An 18,666-nucleotide genomic window follows, 5' to 3' on the forward strand; every position below is an offset into this window, starting at 1 on the left:
TAACAACACGTGTTAAAAAAAAATGTTTCAGTAAGTCTCTCCGGATCATTATTAAATTCATTCAGCTTTAAGTATAATAATACATAATAGAAATATTGACAGTATTGAAATATTGAACAACGCTACGGATTATTTATTTATTTATTGTTTATTTTCATTATCATATTTTGTTTTTTCATTTATTCAGCATTTTTTATTATTAATTTTGTATTAATATTTTTTTTTTTTTTTTTTTTTTTTTTTTTTTGATTAATTTACTTCCATCTATTAATTTTTTCTCTCCCTTTTTTGTGGTAACGTTTATTAATATCATAAGATATTTGTATTATTATATAATGTGTATCCTATAACATTAATGTAAGGTAGTGATACCAGGGCCCCCAACCCTGGCATTACCGTATTTCTTTTCTGGGGACAATAAACTGAGGAAAAAAAAAAAAAAAAAAATTCAGAGGTGGGTTTACATGATTTTTGTATTAACAACACGTGTTAAAAAAACAATGTTTCAGTAAATCTCCCCGGATTATTATTAAATTCATTCAGAGGTGAGTTTACTCGATTTGGGAAAGTGCAGATGCTCATTTCAACTCGATTTATAATCCTTATTGTGTGTATATGTCTAGCTTTAACTACCTAAACTAAACATTGTCGCCGTGACAGAGTTTATAAAAAAATAAAATAAAGAAGATTTTAGCAATAAATACACCCACCCACCCCCTGTAACGCTACTTAATGTTTGGACCTACAACCACCCCCTCGAGCGTTACGTAATATTTGAATGGCCCCGTTGCAAACCAGTACACATATACTTACAAGTTGGGAATCTGAGCTGCCTTACTAAAAATCCATTTGTTTCTTATTTTCAGACTGATCACGAACACGAGATTTAGACAAACTCTTACAGATGTCACAAACCTGCTGTTAGGTAAGTGATGTTAACTTCCTGTAAGGCCCAAAACACCTCGAATCTGGGTCTGGCGAGTGTGGCAAAGACACTATACCATGTCTGACCGGCCTCGGTGGCGTCATGGCAGGCCATCGGTCTACAGGCTGGCAGGTACTGGGTTCGGATCCCAGTCGAGGCATGGGATTTTTAATCCAGATACCGACTCCAAACCCTGAGTGAGTGCTCCGCAAGGCTCAGTGGGTAGGTGTAAACCACTTGCACCGACCAGTGATCCATAACTGGTTCAACAAAGGCCATGGTTTGTGCTATCCTGCCTGTGGGAAGCGCAAATAAAAGATCCCTTGCTGCCAATCGGAAGAGTAGCCCATGTAGTGGCGACAGCGGGTTTCCTCTCAAAATCTGTGTGGTCCTTAACCATATGTCTGACGCCATATAACCGTAAATAAAATGTGTTAAGTGCGTCGTTAAATAAAACATTTCTTTCTTTCTTTCTTTCTATACCATGTCTGTTGTATTTTATCATCTGTCTCAGTATCTGTTAGAGGGGCAGGATGTAGCCCAGTGGGTAAAGCACTCGCTTGATGCGCGGTCGGTTTGGGATCGATCCCCGTCGGTGGGCCCATTGGGCTATTTCTCGTTCCAGCCATTGCACCACGACTGGTACATCAAAGGCTGTGGTATGTGCTATCCTGTCTGTGAGATGGTGCATATAAAAGATCCTTTGCTGTTAATTGGAAAAAGTAGCCCATGAAGTGGTGACAGCGGGTTTCCTCTCTCTATGTGGTCTTTAACCATATGTCTGACACCATATAACCGTAAATAAAATGTGTCGAGTGCATCGTTGAATAAAACATTTCTTTCTTTCTTTCTGTATCTGTTATGTGTTATCAGTATATCAATTTATCCTGCAATCACTGTATATATTGGCAAGTTATGATGACTAGATACATTTTGTAAGTGACATAAGCCTGACTCAAATTGAGTATTTCAGACTAGATTTTCAATAAACATACTCTTTAAAATCATTTCTTTTAGTACAGTAAATACAAATAACTTTTAGTTTTTCAATCTCTATACAAAACTTGTATATTTATTTATGAATTGGAGATTAGAAATGCTTTTTGAATGTGATAGAATGTAGCTAGCATCTCACAAAGAATGATGTCATGTATCTTGTATGACATACTGCAAAAGCCATGCTATGTTGACGATACTCTATTTGTATACACAAAACTGGAATAAATCATTATTTTCCGACTATTGCTGTAGGATTGCATGATAAATAAAATAACCAGTTAGTCTTAAGATATCAACTTTATCCTGCTCAGGTCGAATGGTGATAAAGATAAAGCCGATATCTTAAGACAGTAACCAGTTATTCCCTATATAATCAACTGCGTTCATTTTCTTCTATAAACATCAACAATATTTATGATGATTCCACAATTGTTTAATATATATCTTTCCTGTTGTTTATTAAGAAAAACGGAAACAATAAGGCTCGAACATTGTGCAGCTACCAATCTGCCAGTGTGAAAATGTAACGAATGTTCTATGAAAGAAAGAAAGAAATGTTAAATTTAACGACGCATTCAACACATTGTATTTAGTTATATGGCATCAGACAAGAAAGAAATGTTAAATTTAATGACGCACTCAACACATTGTATTTACGGTTATATGGCATCAGACATATGGTTAAGGACCACACAGATATTGAGAGAGGAAACCCGCTGTCGCCACTTCATGGGCTACTCTTTTCAATTAGCAGCAAGGGATCTTGCATATGCAGCATCCCACAGACAGGGTAGTACATACCATGGCCTTTGGTATACCAGTCGTGGTGCACTGGCTGGAACGAGAAATAGCCCAATGGCCCACCGATGGGGATCGATCCCACACCGGCCGCACATCGAGCGAGCGCTGTACCACTGGGCTACATGTCTCCCCCCCCCCAAATGTTCTAGGGTGTCTGTTGCCAGATCTGTAGTGGACACCAGAACAGACGTGGTGTGTTTTATCACATTCAGTTCAATGTGCTTCAGTTTGGACTGGTACATTATTCACCAGACTCAGACCCAGTGTGTTTTGTCACATTCCAAATGTGCTCTACTGGTACTTTATTCTGTTGCACATTCATCTGTGCTTCAGTTTGGACACCACAACCCAGACGTGGTGTGTTTTGTCACATTCAGTTCAATGTGCTTCAGTTTGGACTGGTACTTTATTCACCAGACCCAGAACCGGTGTGTTTTGTCACATTCAGTTCAATGTGCTTCAGTTTGGACTGGTACTTTATTCACCAGACCCAGAACCGGTGTGTTTTGGGCTTTACTGGTCGTTCTAGGAGGTAGGACGTAGTCCAGTGGTTATGCGCTCACTTGATGCACGGTCGGTTTGTGATCAATTTCCGTTGGTGGGCCTACTAGGCTATTTCTCACTCCAGCCAGTGCACCACAACTGGTATATCAAAGGCCGTAACATGTGCTGTCCTGTCTGTAGGATGGTGTATATAAAAGATCACTTGCTACTAATGGAAAAATGTAGCGGGTTTCATCTCTACGACTATATGTCAAAATTACCATATGTTTGACATCCAATAGCCGATGATCAAATTTCATGGGAAACACTTTTTCAGTTCTGTGCCTTGTGATCATAGGAACCATATCGGAAACAGTTTTTAAAAAATAATCATATATATATTATTTTCGTCAAATAGCTATAGTCATACTCATGTACGGTAATAATAATAGGAAACGAAACTTCAGTTCCGTGATTTTACTGACAGGCTATTGGAAATCCGAAGGCCATGATGTCTGACATACAATATGATCCGATGATTAATAAATCAGTGTGCCCTAGTGGTGTTGTTAAACAAAACAAACTTTACGCTATAAGTTTAGCAATATAGATGATAAAAGTTTAAAGTTTCTTTTGTTTGACGACACCACTAGAGCACATTGATTAATTAATCATTGGCTACTAGATGTCAAACATTTGGTAATTCCGACACGTCTGAGAAACCTGCTACATTTTTTCCTAACGCAGAAAGGAATTTTTTACATGCACTTTCCTACAGACAGGAAAGCACATACCACGGCCTTTGAAAAAATCCAGTCAATTGAATGGATCCATTGAGGTGGTTTGATCCTGCAACGTAAGCACGTCAAGCGAGTACTCAACTGACTGAGCTACAAGTAAATCCCACCTCAGGTGATAATAGAAACTGTGCTGGGGTTTTCCCCTGATATGAATTTCCTTTCCATTTATTTTGTTAAACATATTTTCTTCTTGTTGATTCGGGGTGGGACATAGCCTAGTGGTGCAGCGCTCGCTCTATGCGCGGTCGGTGTGGAATCGATTCCTATCAGTGGGCCTATTGGGTGATTTCTCATTCCAGCCAGTGCACCACAACTGGTATATCAAAGACTGTGATATATACTACCCTGTCTGTGGGATGGTTCATATAAAATATCCCTTGCTGCTAATAGAAAAGAGTAGCCCATGAAGTGGCGACAGCAGGTTTCCTCTCTCAATATCTGTGTGGTCCTTAACCATATGTCTGACGCCATATAACCGTAAATAAAATGTGTTGAGTGTGTCGTTAAATAAAACATTTCTTCCTTCTCAATATCTGTGTGGTCCTTAACCATATGTCTGACGCCATATAACCGTAAATAAAATGTGTTGAGTGCGTCGTTAAATAAATAAAAATTTCTTTCTTTCTTTCTTGTTGATTCAGACCTGTACTCTCAGCGTATCATGGAGAGCGGAGAGCTGGGCTCGTTAAATAAAACATTGCGCCTTCCTCAAGGAGACCGTGTGGTCCTTAACGAGGTGTCCTACGCCATATAACCGTAAATAAAATGTGTTGAGTGCGTCGTTAAATAAAACATTCCTTTCTTCTCAATATCTGTGTGGTCCTAAACCATGTCAGAGCCATATAACAGTAAATAAAATGTGTGGTGCGTCGTTAAATCCTCTTCTTTTTCCTTCTTGCAGACCTGTACTCTCACAGAGAGCTGGGCTCGTTTGCGCCACCTGGAGACCGTGGACTACGAGGTGGCCTACATGAAGCAACTGATGGAGGTGATGGGGTTCATGGACATCCTCTTCTCCGCATCCTCACAGACGTTGTTCATGCACAGCTCCGACACGGACCTTAACAATGAACTTAACACACCTCCACCCACTGTTCAACACACGTGATATTGTACATTGTCATAATTAAAAAAAACAAAAAAACATTTATATCTGTTGGGTTGATTTTCTTTATGTGTAGTGTCATCATATGCAAAAAAAAAAGGACAAACATTTAGGCATGAGTTCAGCCCGTACACCACTTCATTGGTTAGGGTAAGGGTTAGTCTTTAGAGCCTTTGATATAGATGGGTACGGGTTGAACTCTTTCCGTTTTAAAATTCAATGATGTCATAAGGCTACATACATGTAGCTCAGTGATAAAGCACTTGTTTGAAGAAGTTTGTTTTGTTTATCAACACCACTAGAGCACATTGATTAATAATCATCGGCTATTGGATGTAAAAAAAATTGGGTAATTCTGATGGGTAGTCATCAGAGGAAACCCGCTATATTTTTCCTAATGCAGCAAGGGATCTTTTATATGCACTTCCCATAGAGAGGACAGCACATACCATGGCCTTTGATACACCAGTTGTGGTGCACTGGCTGGAACGGGAACTAGCCCAATGGGTCCACCAACAGGGATCAATCCTAGACTGACCGCGCATCAAGCGAACACTTTACCACTGGGCTACGTCACATTCCCAGCTCGATCAATCCCAGAGGGTGGGTCCAATTTCTCGTACCAGCAAGTAGACCACAAGGCTGTTGTATATGCTATGGGATTGAGCATATAAAAGATCCCTTGCTACTAATGGGGAAAAATGTAGTTGGTTTCCTAATGCTATATATCAAAGTGATGAAATCTTTGATTAGTGAAAAATGTGAAGAAAGAAAAAAAACAATCGGTGAAAAATATATATTGTGATCACCATAATAAAATGATAATTTACCACAAAATGTTATTTGTCGTCTGCTCAGATCACAAGAAAGTGCAAATGAGTAGTGTATTCAAGACGCCAGGGCCAAATTTACTAAACTCTCACAACTTTGACCGGCCTCAGTGGCGCAGTGGTTAGGCCATCGGTCTACAGGCTGGTAGGTACTGGGTTCGGATCCCAGTCGAGGCATGGAATTTTTAATCCAGATACCGACTCCAAACCCTGAGTGACTGGCAAGGCTCAATGGGTAGGTGTAAAACCACTTGCACCGACCAGTGATCCATAACTGGTTCAACAAAGGCCATGGTTTGTGCTATCCTGCCTGTGGGAAGCGCAAATAAAAGATCCCTTGCTGCCTGTCGTAAAAAGAGTAGCTTATGTGGCAACAGCGGGTTTCCTAAAAAAAAAAAATTTGGTCCTTAACCATGTCGGACGCCATATAACCGTAAATAAAATGTGTTGAGTGTGTCGTTAAATAAAACACTTCTTTCTTCTTTCTTTCTCACAACTTTGCGATCTCGCAGTGCAATGCTAAAAGACTTGCAAGGAGGATGCTTTGTTGTCTAGCAGAGCCTGAGAGCCCTTTGTGAATTAAGCCCGTGGTTGTTAGTCCCCTACTGGTCCAACCGGAGGGGACTGCAGGTTTCATCTCCGTCCGTCCTTCTGTCTGTCTGTCCCGCATTTTTTGCAGTAGGCTTTCAGATATTATAAGTTGTAGAAGCATCACGAGGGGTATATGGCTTTTTATGTACCCTCTGTGTGTTCTTTTACTCCGAGCCGACATGTTAAACCATATAGCCAAATAATCAAAATAACGCCAGACAATAGTTGTTAACAATTTATTAACGGAGCCGTACCAGGCGGACGCGAATGAAACCACTTGCCAGTGACGAAAAATAGTTCCATCGATAAACGAGTTTTTAACTTCAAATGTTTGTAATACGAAATTGTCTGAAACAGATATTAATTAAAACAAACACTTTTTATGATCTAATTATTGCTTTAGCATTAATTGGGGTGGCTGAAAACTTGGAAATTACAGACAGGGTATAAGAGAATTTGGTTCCGCCCACAGGGGTATAAGGGATTTGTCCAATGGCAAACAACCAATGAGATTAAAGAATTTTACATGAAGGCGAGATAATGAGCTTTATCATGTACCGTTACAGATCAATTTTGACTTTCATGACGATTTACCCATTGACGGAGTTGTGTCCCTTGACTTTTTTTTTAGAATGCTTCGAGATATTGAACTGAAATTTTTTATATAGCATTATCATGTACTGTTCGTGATCAAGTTTCAACTTTCATGGTGATTTACCCACTTTTCACAGATGTTTGGTCCTTGAATTTATGAGATATGAAAAATTGCTGGGTCAGGTAGGAACTTGCATTGCTTTAGTACTCATTATATTTTGTACAGTAAAATGTGTTATATCGGTATACTCAGCCAGTTTACTATACAAGTAGTATGAATAACCTCAGATTAAACACTACAGTGTTGATTTCTCACACAAATCTTAATTGGCTCGATATAAAACCAAAAGACTGATCAGCTGTCTCGATAATAGCATACCAGGTTACTCCATTGCAACTGAGTGCTCTATTGTTTAACTTTTAAGCAAAGTTAAAGTTTGTTTTGTTTAACAAGACTAGAGCAAACTGATTTATTAATCATCAGGTATTAGTACATATTTGGTAATTTTAATATACAAAAATGTAGTTTTGAAGAATAAATCTGCTAAATTTTCCATTAGTAGCTATGAAATCTTTTATCTGCACCGTTCAACAGACGGGATAGCACATACCATGGCCTTTTATATGCCAGTCATGGTGCTCTGGCTGAAACGTTCCAGTGACGGGGATTGATCCTAGACAGACCGTGCATCAAGCGAGTGCTTTACCACTGGGTTTTATCCCACCCCCTCTGTGGAAAAGTGCACATACAAGATTCCTTGCTACTAATAAGAAATTCTGCAGGTTTTCTCTGTAGATTCTATTTAACAATGACCATATTTATTTATATCCAATAGTCAATGACTAATTAATGTGCTGTAGTGGTGTAATCAACAAAACACTTCTGGTTCAAAGGTACAGCTCTCATCCTGGAGATGCTAGTAAATTAATTTAAAAATAAAATTAATCAACAACAACCGAGATGTTAAAAATTTATTTTGCATAGACACAATATATACACACACCCTCACAGGGCAAAGTACGTAAATATATATATTTAACAAAGAAATCAATGTTGTATATGTAACAGGCAAATAATGATATAAAATAGAGGATTCACACAAGTATTTTTTAATATGAAAAATATCAACCGAGTTTATGTTAATCATTATTTGTTGAGGCTCTGCCAAGACAAATACCAAGTAGACACGGTTGATATTTTATAAATTAAATTAGTAGTGAATTGTATTTATCCTATAACACTTCTAAAATAACATTTCAATTTGATGTTTAGTAAATCACAGTATTAAAGTCACCTCCATCGGCAATATGACAATCATCATGATTAGCACTAATAGTTGTGACAACATATTTTAACTAAATCTTGTGAAAACATATACAGGTCTTGTTGGCTTGTAAACAAATGAGCCATTGACAACAACACATTATTACCTAGAGACTTTGCATACCATTATTACACGGGTTAATACACTAAATTATCACATGGGTTTATGACATGGATATCATGGGCAAGTTATACAATAATGCATACTAGAAGAAAGACGTCCTTACAGCGATACATGTGTGAAATCAGGGTATCTGTAAATATCTGAATATTACAAATACTTTACATTATTATATAACATTTATTGAAATATCTTAAAATATCAGTGAAATAAAAGTGTTATCAGTCACTTGGTGATGATAACACATTTTAGTGAAAATTTCACTATTTCACTCTAAAATGTGTTATTGTCACTGTAAAAAGTGCTCTCTTCATTGTAAGAAAGCCAGAACTATTTTGCTATAGGCATTTTAAAAAAAAAAGGTAAATTGCCAAAAGTTATATATTAAACAGAAAATTTCATGTTTTTTGTCATATGTGATTTATATCTCATCTCGTGAAGTTTGCAATCATATCACACTCGTTGCACATCGATGAGATGTCAATCATATTTGACAATAAACATGAAATATCCTCTGTATATCTTATTATTTGAGACAATTTGTAAAATACCCAATTCATAGACAAAAGCAAACTAACGGCCGAGAAAAAACGCCACAGCAACAACAGAGCCAGGGGATAGTTTGGACAACACAACAGAGGCACTGATGATACCCAGCGCTCAATTTTTACAGTCGTCTAGTCGTCCGTGACAACCTAATATTCAGTCGGGCAACTTAATTCTGTGATACTAATTGCCCGTCGCACGACTATCTTTTTTTTTTTCTTTTTTTTTTTACACCAAACGGCAAGTTATGTCCCACAATAACATGCAGTTTCCTTGCCCACAATCGCTTTTAAACTGTCGTTATCTAAAGCGTCAGTCAATCAGTCGAAAACACGTGGGTTTGTTTGCCATTCGGAACTCCTTGGCCAATTCTGTGAGACATCGGTAAAAATCGTAATTGGCTGAAGTATTTCGAATAGGAAACATTCCAGTGTTTTCAATTGAAACAGAGTGCATTTGATTGGAAAATAGCTGACGTATAACCAAATCATAAAAATCTTAAGCAATTGGGCCCTACATGTACATGTACATGTGTATAACTACAAACATTTAAAAACATTATTAAAAACAAAAAAAGGTGGAATAAAACAAAACCGATAACGTAAGTATAACGAGTGTAGTAGTCCCAGAAACAATCTTTATAATCAGTCTGGGTAATTATACCATTTTGATGGAATTAACATAATTCTAACTCTTCTAAAATTAGTGGAACACACTACAGAAGACAAAAGAAGAAAATGTGGCGATTTTGGGTATGTCAAAGAGCCCGAAAAGAAAAAAAAAAAATTATCTGATGAGAAAAGAAAAATATATGACAAAGACCAGAGAGTACTAACTTTTCAAGTGGCATGGGCATCAAATTTCATTGATACTGATTTGATTACCTAATGACTATTTTTATTGATACTGATATTGTTGAATTTGATTGTCGGATTTGATTGTTTGTTTTTGCATGCCATTTTGTCTTTTTGTGGTCAGCAGCAAATTAAAAATCTAGCCGTATTGAGCAGTCAATTCCTTTTTATTTTTGGCTAGTTAACTTTTTAATTAAAAAAATAAATAAATATATAAGTATATATATATATATATATATATATATATATATATATATATACATTTGTATATACATCTTTTTCACTAATTGCTATTCAAAAAATTTGCCCATTTCCAATTCACCCCCCTTCTGTCCCAGACCCAGTCGTTGGCTAAGTCAGATTGTGCCCAGGAGAGACGTGTTTGAACTTTAATTGGCAATAGGCACATTAATATGTTGTCCAATCCAATTTGATGCCAAAGGCTCAGGAAGGACATCATCAATTCACGAGTGCAAGATAAATGGTATTGTCAAGTTAACCGTTATCAATCTTTATGGGATATTTTCAAACGATACTGTTACTGAAAACAAGTTTGCAAGTTGAGAACAAGAGATGGCATTGTGACAAATTCACGATTCTCTCCAGCAATGAAGATGCCCGTCTTTGCTTGTGCTGTAGATATCCCCCCCCCACCACCACCACCACCCTGGGGGTTATGATCCAAACACTTGGTGAACTCACAGAGTTCAGAGTATTCTACACTGGAGAGACCAAGTGTATGTCACCTTGGTGCACGTCGCTCACACAAGATGACGATACAGACGAAGAGATTGCCTTCCCTTCAGCAGCAGCACAGGGGAGACCAAAACTGGTGGCTACTCACCAGGCGACGGTTCCTCCGAAGCCGACAGTATTGAAAAAGGGCAAAAACAATTGCAGAAAGACACCGACTAGTGCCGGCACTCTTGCCAAAGAAGCTGATCAGAATGGAAGTATGACTTTACTGTCAAAGTCAAACAGCTTCTGAAGAACTGCCAGAGAAAAAGAAGGAAATAAGGAAATTATTTATTTAACGACGCATTCGAAAAATTTAATTATGGTTATATAGCATCGGACATACAATGTATCTATCTACAAGGGTTGTCAGTCAGTTAAATTACATCATGTGCTTGGTTTTAAAATTTATTATAGTCAGTATGGAGTGAATGATTTAAGATGCCAATCGGAATATATCAATATCATAAGTTTTAGGATAATAATTTAATAATTCTGCTTAAAAAAAATATGTATATTAAAGGCTGGGGTTTTTTTTGTTTGTTTTTTTAAATTAAATTTATAACATATCGGCAGTTGACAACAACAGACAGATAAAGAGGTCACAGATTCGCAGCAAAGTGACAGGTGCGAATTTCCAGAATCGCAGCAAGTTGTTACTGGTGTGGAACAAAATAGTCTGATAGCCAATTTGGTTTTAAACATCCGTCCCTCAAACCACAACATCTCCTCTCTATTTTCTTTTCTTCTTAAATAGGCGGCACATCGAAAAGTCAAACTGATCAAACTGATCCCAATCATATATAATGAATTCTTCCATAGCTGACGCAAGTTGCACGTGAGTCAGTTTCACAATTTATTTATTTTAAAAAAATGGTGTTTCACTTTTAATGACTTGAAGCTGTTAATACCAATGTACATGTAAACATGGTCAATATAATAATAATAAACAGTTCTACACATTGGATGAAGTGCAAATGTTATTCTTGTTGTAATATAAGTTTTACAAAATTGCCGATCGGCACATTTTTGGAAATAAGTTTTTCCCCAAGACCGCCGAAACCGCCAGGCCGATCGCCGATATTGCCACTTTGGTTGGTTCGCGTTGATTAGCTGCAAGGGATCTTTTATATGCACCATCCCACAGACAGGATAGCACATACCACAGCCTTTGATATACTAGTTGTGGTGCACTGGCTGGAACGAGAAATAGCCCAATGGAAGAAAACGAAGGATTTCTCAAGACTGTTGTTCAAAAAAGAACTTCAGGATAACATCAATGATATCAAGAGTTCTTGATAAACATCTGAAATGCATGAATTTTCAAATAAACATTCAGTGGGTTGGGTTCTTTTCACACCTTTAATTTGTTTATCTTTTTTTTAAATATTTATTTTATTAAATCTTTTTTGACATTGCGGAGGTCAAAGTTTGTTACCAAACGACAAACAATTGTGTGACGTAATCTATCTGTCATTGTAATTATAGTTAAAAAAGGCAGTGTATCGCGCTTACTGGATAGAGCGCCCGTGTCAGAAGCGATCAATCGTTCGATGTGGATGGACATGGGCTTGCCCCAATCCCAGGTAATGTCCCACGACATCGACATTGAAGGCATGATATGAAATAGTGCTGTTCAATTAATTTTTCTTAATTTTTTATTGCCCCAAAATACATTAGTAGTGTTAGGATTGGGGACTCCTGATTCACAATTTGAAAACAATAATTGTTTGTATAAAAACACAATTCATGTACAATTATGTCATTAGATATTAAGCTTAATTTTTGTAAATATATTGTGAGATGTATATTGCGAGCAAGTAATACAGTAAGATTTATGATATACCATTGGAATTCCAGAAAAACAAAAACAAAGAGGAAAAAAGACCAAATTATTTTCAACAGAATAAATAAATAAAATATAGATAGAATAAAATAAATACAACAGAATAAATAAATAAAATATAGATAGAATAAAATAAATAGTATATAAATATATACTGTACTTGCATAAGAATTAGACAGAAGGAAAGAGTGTAAGCGAAAGATATTTGTAAATAATGAAAGCATTTCCTCTATATTAATGCAAGTTGATTCTTGTTTGATATATTAAAAGATATGAACCGAGTCTCGTCTTTTTAACCCAAAACACCAACTATTGACCAGTTGATAAAATTTGGTCCAGTCACAATTGCTAAATGCAAGAAACTTTTCAGTATTGTAATTAAAGTTTATTTATTTTTTAAAAGATTGTATATGTGATACTACCCCAATATACTTCATCCTGTATATATCCTGCTTTGCAAGTAATATAATTAAATTTAATATATCATCTGCCCTATGATTATCATGTATTTGAAATATTATATCTGTAATTGTAAAAATGGAGATGTGTAATATGAGTATATTCTTTTTTCAGCAATCCCTGTAGGTTTTGCCAAAATGTTTGTATTAATGGACAGAACCAAAATAAATGAATAAGAGTTTCTGGAACAGATTTACAGAATGAACATTTGTCGTCCTGTTGATGTGGCGAACACATCGACGCAATAATAACTTGACGCAATAATAACTTGACGCATTTTGTTTAGTCTCATTCCCAATACAAAAAAATGTGCAGGAATTTCACTATAATACTTCTAAATAAAATAAAACTTTTAAAATATAAAGATGAAACAAAATACAAAAACAATTTTTGTTAAACGTCTTTTTGTGAATACTTCAAGAATCTTTCTTTCGTTTCGATGTTGCCATTCTATTTTCACTTTCCTGGAATATCATAGCGGTTATATAGTGATGTTCCAAATGTGGTTTTTTTTTAAAAGCTCATTTTGTGATGTGAGTATTTTTCAAAAATTTTTACACTTCTGGATTACTGTATACATTTAAACTGTTTTGAACATTTGTAAAATTATAATCAACAAATTTTATTACTAAATATATTCCTTTAAAAATGAAACAGTATGAAAATGAGACTAACTGTAACCAACAATCTGTGCGTATTTCTTCAAATCATTTGGCTCGACTCTATACATGGCATTTAATTTAGACTGGTCGCAAGTTGTCATTGTTGCAATATATCGTATTTATTAACGTCTATTCCTGTGCTGCGCATCAAGTGTATAAAATCAGTCTAAAACATTTGTTAGAATAATACGTCTGCGTTCACGTGAAATATTGTGCCCTGTAATAGCGACCCGTTTAACTTTTATTCCTACTGGTGGATTAATTAGAAGCAATCACCACACAAAATTGCGAGGCATACCCTTAACAAAGCAAAGAGTCACGAGATCCTACATTTACAATTCTGTAAACGTATTTTAGGCGTGAAAAGGAGCACTACTAATATGATGGTCTATTTTGAATTAGGTAGATCACCTTTGTACATAAGTAGGAACATCTGTATGGTTAAATATTGGATAAATTTGTTGAATACAGATAACTGTATTTTGAAAGTGTGTTATACCACCCTATATGACGAGTGCATAAGAAAACCACGTTCTGTTAACTGGGTTAGTCAAATAAGAGACCTGCTTCTCACTAATGGTTTTGGTCACATATGGTATAATCAAAATGTAGAAAATCGCAATACATTTATATCACTATTCAAACGGAGAATGACTGATCAATTGTATGTATGTATGCTGTATTCAACAATTCTCCAAAATGTCTGTTATACAAATTCATTGTTAATAATTATTGCTTACAACCTTATATGCAGAAACCCATTGCCTTGAAATACAAACATATTTTGAGTAAATATAGATTATCTTCCCATAATCTCTTTATAGAAACGGGCAGATACCACAATATTGACAGGAATAACAGAATTTGTCGTCTGTGCAATATGAATGTAGTAGAAGACGAATATCACTTTGTTCTAGTGTGTCCTTTCTGCAGTAACATAAGAGATAAATATATTAAACCTTTTTATTACAATAAACCATCAACATTTAAATTAACGCAACTACTGTCCAGCGACAATTCAAAACAGCTAATTAAATTGTGTAAGTATTTGAAAACTGCTACCACGCATAGAACAGACAACATTGATATATGATATATGTTATTATATTGTATATTATTGCTATGCATGCATTACCCATTTACTATAGAATTTTATCGATTGTAACCCGATGCTACATACCATTCCCCGCAGTGTGCACATTATATTATTTTATATATAAATATGTATGTATGTCTACAAAATGTATGCGATTAGCTTCAGGTTATGTAGTAGCTGTGAAAACAACTACTGACTTCTTTTAACATGAAAGATGAAGCCCAAACAATATAATAACAACACAACTGTGGTTTTTATGTGATGTAGACTTTTGCCCGACGCATTAATAAAAATACACATTTTTGTTCACTCATGTACAGACGCAATAATATCATGACGTACATGTATTAATTACATGATTTACAGTAAATGAATTTGTAAGAAAAAGTTCATTAATCCATTTCTTTTGTGAGATTGTTTTGCAGTTGTTTTTTGAAAGAATGTTATAAATTCTTTGACAACCTTTCTTGTCTTGTAACAGAATTTTTGTCGGGATAGATATTGGTGGTCTTTGTATATTACAATTTTTCTTATTGAAAACATATTTATTTATTAAGTCCCTTACTGCATTTAAAAGTCCTTGTATTTCTATAACAACCTTCACACCTTTGTTATACCATATAGGTTGATGTAAAATACCTATCCATGACGTTATTTGTATTGTATAGGTTGATGTAAAATACCTATCCATGACGTTATTTGTATTGTATAGGTTGATGTAAAATACCTATCCATGACGTTATTTGTATTGTATAGGTTGATGTAAAATACCTATCCATGACGTTATTTGTATTGTATAGGTTGATGTAAAATATCTATCCATGACGTTATTTGTATTGTATAGGTTGATGTAAAATATCTATCCATGACGTTATTTGTATTGTATAGGTTGATGTAAAATACCTATCCATGACGTTATTTGTATTGTATAGGTTGATGTAAAATACCTATCCATGACGTTATTTGTATTTTATTTACAAAGATAGCCCATGCCTGAAATGTGTCATGCCAAAATTTATTATCCAATATTCTTAATTTTTGTTTTACAAATTGCATTCCAAAATTAACGAAGTTATTCAAATTTGGATATGTCAGTTTTAGAAGATATGTCCATTTTTATTCTTTATGTATATATCTCCGAAACCATGACACTTTTAATGCATTTATAAAATAATGTATTATAAACATCTCGAGTCCTCCTCCTTCATATTGTTTAGTTATTGTTTACTTGCACTTGTTCTATCAATAGAACCATTCCAAATAAATATAAAAAATAAATTGTTTAACTCGTGGATAGTTTGGTCTGTCGGGTTAGGCAATGTTAAAATTAAATGGTTAATTTTGGCCATTGCTAAATTTGTTACAACTACTATTCTACCAAATGGAGTTACCGTATATCGCTGTGTATTAGCCGACTTTTTGATACAAAAATTATCAAGTCAAAGGCTGGGGTCGGCTTATCTAAGGAGTCAACATTTTATTGGAAATGTAAAGTTAGAATAGTGACGTCACGGATCGACTCGATCTATTGTCATTATTGTGCTCTGCATTTCCGCTTTCATAAAGGTTTAATATTGCATTTTAACACAAGCTATTACAAATAAAAGATATTAAAATTGTATATATATGTTCATCTTTAATAAATGTTGGTGTTTAAAAGTTATTTAGTAATATTTATCTACCAAATCAAAACAATTTCGGAAAACTTCGTTAATGCTTAGTCACGTTTTGTTCCAGATTTGTTTTGTTTGTCGGCTTGGGACACTGTGTCCGAATAAAAAAAACCGATTAGCACAACCAACAATGCTCTTTGCAATCAAGAATGTTTAGGTTTTTGCCGTGACAAATGACGTTTGAAAGCAGATGTACTTTGTCATTTTGTAGACCACACAGACATCTGACTTGGTTAGTTTTATATAAACTAGGGGGTCGGCTAATGCATGGAGTCGGCTAATACACAGCGATATACGGTAATAGTCTTTTAGAACACTGTGTCAATAAAAAAAAAAATTCTCTTATTTTCTTATTGTAATTAACAGTTACCATATCTGTAAGATTAGTAAAAAAAAATCAACTCCCAGTAAGGTGAACATTCCTTTATCCCAAGTCAATTTTGGATGTGGACAGAGTATTTTGTTGCTATTTTCACGACTACCAAACCATATAATCTTAGTTTTATCTGTTTACATGAAGGCCGAATTAAAAAATTTGAAGGCAGTATCGTAAAGACTGTTCTGTTCCATCTAGTGTAATTGTTGTGTCATCTGCGTACTGTGATATAAGAAACTCTTGATTTCCAATTAAAATCCCTTTAATATGATTATTTCTTATTATTAATAAAGCTAAAATTTCAACACAGAGTACGAAAATATATACACCTTTACTTTTGTTGTCCTCATAACCTGTCTAAATTCAGACAACAATTTGTTATAAAATATTCATTGATTGAACATTTCATGTCCTAGATTGTTTTTTAAATGTCCTGGAAATATCCTTGAATTTCATGTTTTTTTTAAGTGTAAGAACCCTGCAGTGCCTTTTTGTTACCGACGTCATAATATGATATACAAATTACATCACGTCCTATTTGAAACATTACCCAAGACTGCCGCAGAGTATGATTCTTAATGTTACGTAAATCCATGAAAGAAGGATTGATCATATATTTTAAAAAGTCTAGTTATGATGTTAAATTAAAAAAATATTTTTGTAAAAAATAAATTTAAAAAAAAGGTATGTAATAATCCAGAACTTCACATATATTGTTTTCGCTTTCTATTTATTGCACTTGTTTATTTTGTGCAAGAATATACAACTTGACTGCTACACAATCTCATTGTATGTATTATTGTGCATAATAAACAAGCAATGAACAGGAAGCGAAAAAAACAATGTACATGCATGTGAAATTGTTTATATACATGTATCAGCTTGCGTTGATGTGAATCGTAATGTATAAAACAGTGAAATAATTACTGTTGTATGCATGCCCACACAAGTTTATTATCAGGCCATGTGTGCTTTCACCTTCAATACTCATATATTAAAACATTTCAATGTACTGGAAGTTAACCCTCATTGAGAATATAGTTATAACTTAACCACGTTAGTTTATAAACTGAAGTCAAGTCATAAAAGGCTAGAATCACACTGGGCTGAACCATACATGTATAGTTGTTGGGAAACCAAGCTCGGTAGTTTACAAACTGAAGTCAAGTCATAAAAGGCTAGAATCACACTGGGCTGAACCATACATGTATAGTTGTTGGGAAACCAAGCTCGGTAGTTTACAAGCTGAAGTCAAGTCATAAAAGGCTAGAATCACACTGGGCTGAACCATACATGTATAGTTGTTGGGAAACCAAGCTCGGTAGTTTACAAACTGAAGTCAAGTCATAAAAGGCTAGAATCACACTGGGCTGAACCATACATGTATAGTTGTTGGGAAACCAAGCTCGGTAGTTTACAAGCTGAAGTCAAGTCATAAAAGGCTAGAATCACACTGGGCTGAACCATACATGTATAGTTGTTGGGAAACCAAGCTCGGTAGTTTACAAACTGAAGTCAAGTCATAAAAGGCTAGAATCACACTGGGCTGAACCATACATGTATAGTTGTTGGGAAACCAAGCTCGGTAGTTTACAAGTTGAAGTCAAGTCATAAAAGGCTAGAATCACACTGGGCTGAACCATACATGTATAGTTGTTGGGAAACCAAGCTTGGTAGTTTACAAGCTGAAGTCAAGTCATAAAAGGCTAGAATCACACTGGGCTGAACCATACATGTATAGTTGTTGGGAAACCAAGCTCGGTAGTTTACAAAATCCAATCTAAAAAAACTAACAGAAATGATCCATTATGATCATTTGAAGACTTGTTTCACCAAGGATATTCCT

The 18,666-nt window shown here is 35.3% G+C and overlaps 1 protein-coding gene across 1 annotated transcript in view; it reads left to right on the forward strand.

Moving 5' to 3' along the window:
* The window catches only part of LOC121376769 (U3 small nucleolar RNA-associated protein 15 homolog), a 110,518-nt gene extending 105,362 nt beyond the window's left edge, over nucleotides 1-5,156 (forward strand). The window contains exons 12-14 of the mRNA XM_041504545.1: nucleotides 867-925; nucleotides 4,650-4,682; nucleotides 4,905-5,156. Of these exons, the coding sequence (XP_041360479.1) occupies nucleotides 867-925; nucleotides 4,650-4,682; nucleotides 4,905-5,116 (304 nt within the window). The 3' untranslated portion in view covers nucleotides 5,117-5,156. The remainder of the gene's footprint in view (nucleotides 1-866; nucleotides 926-4,649; nucleotides 4,683-4,904) is intronic.
* Nucleotides 5,157-18,666: the final 13,510 nt, after the last annotated feature.

The sequence above is a fragment of the Gigantopelta aegis genome, chromosome 2 (genome assembly GCF_016097555.1).
Source record: "Gigantopelta aegis isolate Gae_Host chromosome 2, Gae_host_genome, whole genome shotgun sequence".
Taxonomy (NCBI): Eukaryota; Metazoa; Mollusca; class Gastropoda; order Neomphalida; family Peltospiridae; genus Gigantopelta; species Gigantopelta aegis.